The sequence below is a fragment of the Strongylocentrotus purpuratus genome, unplaced genomic scaffold (assembly GCF_000002235.5).
Source record: "Strongylocentrotus purpuratus isolate Spur 01 unplaced genomic scaffold, Spur_5.0 spur5_scaffold_19, whole genome shotgun sequence".
Lineage (NCBI taxonomy): Eukaryota > Metazoa > Echinodermata > Echinoidea > Camarodonta > Strongylocentrotidae > Strongylocentrotus > Strongylocentrotus purpuratus.
In genome coordinates this window covers 14,667,272-14,676,918 of record NW_022145604.1, presented here as the reverse complement: position 1 = coordinate 14,676,918, position 9,647 = coordinate 14,667,272, and the positions used below count along the sequence as shown (strand labels likewise).

General features: G+C 35.6%; 1 protein-coding gene across 1 annotated transcript; it reads left to right on the top strand.

Annotated features, from left to right (window-relative positions):
* LOC115926054 lies at positions 1-4,512 on the top strand. Its single transcript, XM_030990382.1, has 4 exons — positions 1-564; positions 827-895; positions 1,521-1,616; positions 2,417-4,512. Exons 2-4 carry the CDS (start codon positions 837-839, stop codon positions 2,679-2,681), a joined length of 420 nt encoding a protein of 139 aa, XP_030846242.1. The 5' UTR covers positions 1-564; positions 827-836; the 3' UTR covers positions 2,682-4,512.
* The last annotated feature ends 5,135 nt before the right edge of the window (positions 4,513-9,647 follow it).

The window sequence follows — 9,647 nt, the reverse complement described above, 5'->3', positions numbered from 1 at the left end:
GCATCCAAATATATCAAAATTGTAAAGAATCACTATCCACCCAATTTTCAAAATTTCCCAAAACTTTGTAATAGACCCTACCTTTAATGTCCCTCGTTACAACTGCAGTTTTCTTTGTAATTATGACGTGCAGGGCTAGTCAACCGGGTAAACATCCTGCTCTTTTTAAAAGTCGACAAGGTTATACTATAGCTTGCTTGAGATGTGACTGTCTCATCTATATTTATCTCTACCAAAGAGTGTCTCAACTTCACATACATGACAGAGAACCAATGCATCAGTTATTAGTCATGCAAATTCCAAATCTGGCTAGCTGTGATAATTATTAGAGAATGCCATCTTCAAAATAATTTCTTTTGGTGATTTAAAATCTGAATGTTTTTTACTTTGTGAATGACTTTCGTTTCTTCACTTTTTACAGATATGAAGAACAGACAACACAATCCATCCCCAGCGAAGAAATTCCAAGCAGCAGTAGGGGAATTAGCAGGTGAATAGTACAAGTCACCTTTGACCGCAAATTCATGGAGAACTTGGCCTACTCTGCTGATTTGCTCGCTTCAGGTAGGATTCTGTATACATGTACGAAAGGCTCTGTAAATTGAGAGGAATTTAATGAGAATGCGTTCATTACGTACATGTTTGCAAGATTGAGCTCTTTTTTGGTTATGACCTATAAAATTGGGACATATCAGCAGGTCAAGATAATGCATCTTATTTGCTCATGTGTATGACATGGGATTTTCAATATTGATTTTGTGGTATGAAAATAATGAAATGCCCTATCATTTATATCAGTTTTTATTTTGTTTTCATAATTCCTTAGGCACACCAGCATGCTCGAGTGTTTCCACAACCATATACTGATGTATGCTTCCAAGCGGTATTCCTTTGAGTAAGTATTTTTAGTATCATTTTGTATGTTTGAAGTAAGATTGTCTGTGGAAAAGTTGAAACATATCATTACAGTACGGTTACAGTTACAATATCATATTTTGAAGCAAATAGCAAAGTTAATGAGAAATTATGAATGACATCTATATAAATGCTGAAATCACTTTTGGATGCATGCAGAGTCTTGAAACAGCAGACTTTGTATCGTACTTGTGTCGGTACCTGATGTTAAGTCAAGTTGGAGTGGTTGTAGCAGGGAAATGTAACTACCTTTAATTAAGAGTCAATAATTTACAACACAAATCCAGAACTGAAGTGAATGGCTCGTATTCACAAAGGAGGTTTGTACAAACCATGGTTTGGCCAAGGTTTACATCTATGGAATGCCATTTGTAAACTGATGGAGAAGGAATGTAAACTCCATACTTGTTAACAATGTTAATTTACAATTTACGGTATGCGAGCAGCATTCCATAGATGTAAACCATCGTCAAACCATGGTTTGTACAAACCTCCTACAAACCTCCTTTGTGACTACGGGCCAATGAGTCTGAGATTTGTCTAAAGCATTTACTATTCATTCATCATGGTAGTGGTAATACCAATTGTTTGTCTTATCCATCCAGCTACCCAGCAAACCGGGCAAGGAATTTGCTTGCGGTCATCGACTACATGGCACACAAGGACAGGCCCGACCAGATTGATGAACAAGGCAATACAAAGTGAGTGGAAATTAGAAAGAAAGAAAAAAAGGTTTTCTTTTCTTTCTTGTTTTTCCTATTTTTATTTGTACATTTTTTTTTAGATGGACAAGGCAATCCAAAGTGGGTGGAGTAAAAAAAAAAAACATGATTTTTTGTTTTCCCTGTGTAGTTGGACAGGGCAATCCGAATTGGCAGTTCTTTCCCATGAAATTTATCAATTTTGGGGAAATTATTAAATATCTAATTGTCCTTCCTGGGAACGCCCCTTTTAAATCGCCAAAATATGACGTCATCTAAAGAAGTTGTCCCTGTACACGACGCACATCTAAATTATGTAGATGACGGACTGTAAGCTGATGGTTTGTCAATCATGCTGCTGATTTTGGACCCTAAATGCGGACTTGGATTCAGTGTAATAATATACTTGGTGTGTAATGCAAGGTTCTGGAGTCATCAAAATCATCATAAATTTGGCAGAGTTTTGGTAAAGTAACAATCACTTACACAGAAAGATGTATATGGGACAACACACATGGTGTCGGCCTGTCGGGGCTAGTACTACCCTGATTTCCTTATCTTTCTATGCTCATTACTCAGCCAGTATACATTTTCTTCCAAAATTGTTTGGCACATGACATTTATTTGTAATCTTGAACATTCAGTGTAAGTTTCGTTAGATTCTGTGAGAATTCATTTTCTTTTTTTACCAGAACTCAAGTTTATCTTTAAGAGATATGAATCATTTCCAATTGACAAGAATGAGTGTGCATATAATGCAACTTGTTACATTTTGCATGTTCTTTTATTTTATGATACAGATATGTTGCAGTATGGTCAAAGCGTGCCAACAACTACGTGGCCCGGAAGGAGAAGGTCCCCAAGACCTACCCCTACATGTATGTACAAGGACTCATCGGTGCGATACTGGAACGCAGAGAACAGGACCAAGGACCACTGTTCTCGAAGGCTGTTCTGCTCCCTGATGACCCTAGACACACAAGGCCCCGGCTTGCACCATTTCCTCCACCACAAGTTGATGTGATCCTAGCCAGGAGACTAGGCCGATTAGAGAAATCCATGTAATCCTCTGTAGTGAACATTTGGGATTGTCTGACTTGAGAACTGCTTTTTTTCGAGCAGAGACTAAGGGATCCAAATGGCGTCCTTCCGTCCATCCTCCGTGACTGTACACAAATTTGAATGAAGTCTAATGTGAAATCTTACCTGCAAAAATCAGTTAGGGTTGCTAACTTTCCAACCCTACATCTGTTTGTAACCATACTTGATTGGTAGATGCCCTTTATTGGCCTCCATGATATTCTGGAGTTGAAGGTCACATAAGTAGGTCAAAGGTCAAATGAGGTTCATTGTTGCATGATTGCATGCAAGACTCTTAATCGCCTCGATTTAATTTGTCCATGTGGCATGTTTTTAGGCTATCTTGAGGATTGGTTGGAACTTAACATTTTGGACTCATTTGGTTGCTAATGATTTTGTGGTCCGGAGGTGAAAGATTGCATGGCTTAGCATTACGAGCATGTATTCTTGATATGTCAGAGACCCTTTGACAAAATACCACCAAACTTGATACTAGAGTGTCCCTGGGGATCATGGGGATGTGGTTATCTGGAGAAAAAAAATCACATAACACATGATATACATGTACCAGAAATAAATTGTTATTGTTGCTAGATTAGCCACCATGCTTGGCACTTGTATATTGTATTACAATAAGAGGTTGGCAAGTTTACAAATGGAAGAAATGTAGGAATATAAAAGACAAATTGTGACATCAGTGTATAAAAGCTCTATGTGATTTATACAATTCATAATTTGTGATAAAATCAGTGCTTGCTCATGTGGAAATGGTGGATATTTCAATTTGTATCTATTTGGCAACCTATATTCCTTGAAGAAGTTACGGTAGTAATTATAAAATTTACAGCCAAGAGGTCAAACCATGAGTCAACAATGTGTTTGGTTTTAGTGACTGTGCATGTAACTGAGGTGACAGTCGATCATGAAAAAGACTATACTTCGGAACCTGTTGAAAATCAACATGGACAGAAGAAAGATTTGTAGAATATCTTATTGTAAATAGTCTTCATTTTTTATTTAATGCAATCAATGTGACTAAAATAATGCAAGCGAAAAAGAGAAATGATCACAAGACAGCAAAACAGTTGGTTTCATGCATCATTTGAATCAATGAACGTGAATCAGCTCAACGCCAAAGTATTGCGGTTCAAGGTTATACCATCAAGAGATATGCTGCCTGTAACTACTTTGTAGTTTGAAAGGGTGTATAAAGGAATAAGGATACAGTTGGGCAGGCGAGTCTTTCTGTTGGTCTATTGTAAAAAACTGGGTCAAATTTTTTTGCAAATTGTAATAAAACTTGGTATACCGATTGACCCGAGGGTGTGCAAGACACATTTGTTGTGTCTGTCTGTTAAGGTACCTCCATGGTAACCAAGCTTTGCACAAAGAATACAATTTTGTTTTAATAATCTTGTGGAGCATATTCTTTCCAAGTTTTAGCAATTTTATAGTTTTGGTATCTTTGATGAGGCATTATAATAACAGTATAAAACTCAATGCATGTGCAGTGTGTAAAATAAGTATGTGAGCAAACTATTGGAAGTAGTTTGATCGATTCATATGAAACTCAGTACACACAACGCAGAATTGTCTTTTGTGTGCGTATAGGACATGACCAGTTTTGAAATGTCTGTGCTATTTTTTTGAAAAACCTTATGTTGGATGTTAATCACTTGAGGTGATATTCATAGTCGAGCATTAGGGAAGATGAAAGACATATATGTACCTAACTATACTTAATTTTGTGCTGAAACTGATATGATTCAGGATTTGAGATCGATATGGAGTATGTATACATGTATACTCGTACACATTAAGGAAAAGAATCACTCAGACAATTTTTAAAGCATTTATATATAAAGTAAGATGTGAAACTTAAAAGATAAAACCAGTTATGGTCATGCGACTGCATTGTGAAAGGATTGTTGTGGAATCGATCAGAAAAGGTTGATCATCTAGCATATAAGTCTTGGTGTGTACTGCAAGGTTCTAGAATCATCGAAATGATAAAAAAATTGGCCCAGTCTTGGTAAAGTTACAAGCACTGTACACAGAAAGATGTATATGGGACTACGCACAAGTGCGCGACACATGCGTTATATCTATCAAGTCCAAATAGATATAATAATTTACCAAATATATCAATTAGTAGGCAGTTTCTCGGCAAAATTTGTATGATCACGTACTAGTCAAAACATTGTGTGCGGGCAAGCACTGAATCAAATGACCGGGGTAATGGTATATTTGTCAAGCGCGTAGAAACATTACTGTTATAGATACTTTTCTTTGGTAAACTTATCTACACATTGCCTATAGAGTATGTCAAGTTTTTATGAAAGACACAAGATAAGATGTATATAAATAAGCAGTAACTAATAAGTAACAAGACATGGTGGTATACAAATAAAGTATATTGCTCCTTCTTAATGACGACGGTTAAAGTTGTCATAGCGATAGATGCTAAATAAAAATGTGCCTTTTTTAATACACATGATCTGTTTGTATGCAATGGTTGGAATCAACATCACGTTTAAATATTGCCTTCAGTACAGCAAGTATAATTTGTATTCATCTCAATAATGTTGTGTAAATTTAACTGTTAGTTATGGCCGAATAAAGCTTTCAATGTACACCATAAAAATATGTTATGTATCTTCATTTTAGCATTACTATAATTATATTAAAATCTTATGTCTTTACACATTTACAAGTTATCACGTACTGACGTAGGTCATGCAATACACAGGCACTGTAGAACACAACTTATTTACAAGAAGTTACAATCACTTTTTTTTTAAAACTTTACAATTGCATGCAGTACCAAAATAAGAATACTGAAAAACACTGCATTATGGACAAGTATGAATCAAGTAAGATGTTAAATTAATTCACTACTGTTATTCATTATAGTTTACTGATACAACAATTTTTAATATTTTTTTTAATTTATTTCTTTTTATTTCTCCACTTTCCCTTTAGCCATGTACCTTCATGTTGTTATATATGTTAAAGGTGTCGCTCTGGACCTATAACATATGATAAGACAAAAAATCCACCAGTTATTTCTGATTTCTATCAAATTTTTAGATTTTGTGTTGTTGTTGTTGTTTGGTATTATCGGCGTTTCATTCTTTTTTAGAATATTTACGCCTTTCACTTTATTTCTTTTTTTTCTTCTATTTTTGGTACTATTTGTCAATTCATATTCATCTCTTTTTTTTGGATAATATAATCTCAGATCTACTGGTCCATGAAAACCCCTCACCGCAATTGGCACCTTCCTGCCAGACCGGCGCGGTACATTGCGCAATCTTCTCGGCCATCATTGGCCTAGGCAACTCTGGTGCCGGTGAGAGGATTCTGGGGTAGATCTTTTGAGTCTCTTGTTTGGGGTTTACCGTCCTCAATCCGTCTTTACTCTTTCTTACCTTTTCTCTTCTAGTATTTTTCCATTTTGTAAAACCTTATTTTTCTATCAAAGTGGGTATCAACATCTTAGGGCATTTGGTTGTCGTGCGATATGTGCCAAAAAAAAATGTGGATTTAGTAATTCCTTTTTGAATGAAACATGGATTTAGCTTCTTTTGGAATTGAATGGATTTAGCTCCTTTTGGAATGAAACTGTAATAATGTTGTTTACTTTCTTTTCGAAAGGTTATATTTATGTGTGATTTCACTATTATTATTTAAAAGGAAAGGTTTGCTGCTAAATTTGAATAAAATTTCAGTGACTTTATTGAGAAAATATGATTTATTTTTTATTTTTTAGGTACAATAACATGTTTCATTCCAAAAGGAGCTAAATCCACGAAAATAAAAAATCAAAAAATTTAGTAAACATCAGAAAAGCCGAAGGGAAGATTTTTTCTTATCATTATTGGCAGATAATCAGGTCCATGCAGGGTGACACCTTTAACATATATAACAACATGAAGGTATACATGGCTAAAGGGAAAGTGGAGAAATAAAAAAGGCAATTTACTCAGAAGTACCCAAAGTGGATTTGGCTCCTTTTGGAATGAAACTCTTCACATATTATAAAAGGAAGACAAGTAATATAAAAGGAAAAACGAAGGCCCACGTCATTTACATAGAAGGTAGGTGGACAGATAACCTCGATGTTTTTAATCTAATTTCATCTGATCATTCCACAGCTTTGTTCCTACAAACGAAATACAAAATTGCCCTTGCGTTGTCTCACATATTGGTTGATAGATAGAGTAAGCCACTTTCTTTACACTGTAGAAGTAATCAACTGGGTCATACCAAGGAGTGTGTAGTAACTCCTTGGTCATACGACGTACAATACATACACATACACTACTACTAGGTCGAGCGTACTCGTACTCGCACTACATACACATACAGTATTCGCATATCGCGCTCAAAAACAATAGCGCTACCAGTACCACAGACCATGCAATTATGTGCAGGCCTCGCATACCATAATGTGTACAATATAAATCAGTCGGCGCGCTATAGACATGGTTCGGATATTACTTGCACGCCCATATCCGATCGTCGTCTTGGCGAAAATTCACGGTGTGCTGCCGCTTGACCGAGAGGTGGCGCTATACAATTACACTGAACACGCCTCGAAAGTAAAATTTTTGATAAATAAAATCATTTGCAGTCGAACAGGTTTTTTGCATATAAATTCACTCTAATGTAATATTTCGGATTTATATCTTCAATGATGCATTCTTAGACATTTATTGTATGTTTTTTATGTTTAGATCATAGTTTCGTTCGCTAATGTGAGTATTGACCAACACTCAACTATTCCTTTAAATGAGTACATGTTAGTGCCCTTTTGGCCCTTAAACAGCTGATATGAATTATCAGCTTTACAACAACACTATTCAATACACTTATATACCAATTTGGTTCTAATACTCTGTGTACCATCGCAGTACATTCCCATTTATTGTACCATGTCACAATCTCCGCTCAATGATTGACAAATCTAAACTATCATTTCAAATTCCAGACTCTCCTGAACTGAAAAATATTGTTCAGTAAATGTAGCTCCATAGAAAACATGGAACAACCTTCCAACATCTAATGAATACATCTGATAAATATCTGACAAATAAACATATGATAAATACATTACCTTGAAACCTTCACTAGATCCCCTACATCATACTTCTTACCCCAAATCTAAATTCAGATTTTGTTACATGTATATTGTTTCTTGCCAAATCTTTAATTTGTAACTGCTTTGATACTTTTGTTTTACTTTTTGTTTTACTTTCTTTAAATATCTAATATACAATGATTATTAATATTACCAAATCATATCCCAATATATGGTATCTTTCCTTTATAATACCAGCTTATATATATATATATATATATAACTCTGATATGACTAGAACTAAATTTAATCACAATCAAGTCCATATTAAGACGAAAAAACATGCTCTGCATGACTGCATCGCGATGTCAGACATGACTGAGAAACGGGTAAAAAAAGCTAGTTAACATCAAAGTAAAAAAAAATGCATAGGTGTCAATTAAAATCCTCAAAGTATTTTGTAGCCTAAGGGCCCAAGACCTAACCATACTCCTTAGAGTACTCAACGCACCAAGTTTCTATTTTCTCTCCGCTTTTGTGCCCCCAAACGCCACAAACCGGTCCTTTTCTTCTAGGTTCTTGGCTATTTTCCTCTCCCCCGTTCCTTTTGATTTCTTCTCCCCTTCGCTCTTGCTTTATATCGTGAAAAGTAGAATAAACAATCCACTCACTGTGTTTAAGTTCATGGATAGTGCAACATTTTTAGACCTTTTTTGAAAAACCGCTTGTGCTTTGATTCTTTCTCTCCTTTCATTTCAGTCTCTCTCGGTCTCTCTCTCTCTCTCTCTCTCTCTCTGGTATCAACAATAGCGGAAAATTAATTCATAACTCGAACTGCCTTTGGAAATTGGATATTAGAAAGTCCTGAGACACGGTATTCCCTTTCCTTTAGCCTTGCTCTCACCATGCTCTCATAGTACCAAGTTTTGACATGACTGCTGCTAACTGCTCCCCATGGTCCACGGCCAGTGGAGCTTGCGCGCTCGCCCCCTCCTGGGAAACTAGACAAACTTAGCCGTAATGGTTGTTAAATTAGCGGCAACTGGTCTTTCATTACGGTGAATCGAGTACGGACTGTTTTGGTTGTTATAAATGTCCCAAGAAATCACTACTGTGGCAAATTTCTCAGCCATTCTAAGCCTGGAGAATCTAAAATGGTTTGGTCTGGTTTCGATAATTCTATAGTTTCCCAAGAGTTTGCTTTTCCAGCTACATTCCAACCGAAGAACTACCTCGATAAAGAACTTGATCAAACTAAAAAGTAAAAGTATTATTCATGACAACAATTTTTGTTCATATCAAGAAATAACATAATCAGGAAAAGGGTATACTTTGGCAACAAAATGAGGAACCCAAATAGTTTGAAGGAAATACAAAAATGTGACTGACATATTTTCAGCAACAAAACAATTTGACCTTGGTAAAATATAAAATTGTATGTTTCTCTGAGCGTTTTTGCAATATGTCCCGACATTTGTTTGTTAAACTTTTTATCAATAATGGAAGCCAAAATTGAATGACAATTATACAGCCAATCACACCCAATTATTTCAGCAGCCTTTATCGATCATTGTAACTTGTAAGTTTGTTAAGAAGAACAAGTTAAGGAAACAGGGTTCTTGTATATATTACAGGTTCTTGTAATAGAAAAACTTTATACTAAATGTTGGGATTTATCTCTTATAATGAATGATCAAACCTAATTTGTGAAACACAATATTAAAGCTTCATATTTCTTATCAATAACAATCAACAGGTAGAGTCAAGAACAACTGCAGTTCAGGTGACTTAATTTTCCAGTCTCCAATTATTCATAGGAATTAACTTCCAACTCTACAGCTCTTGATCTTGGATGAGAATCTCACAAG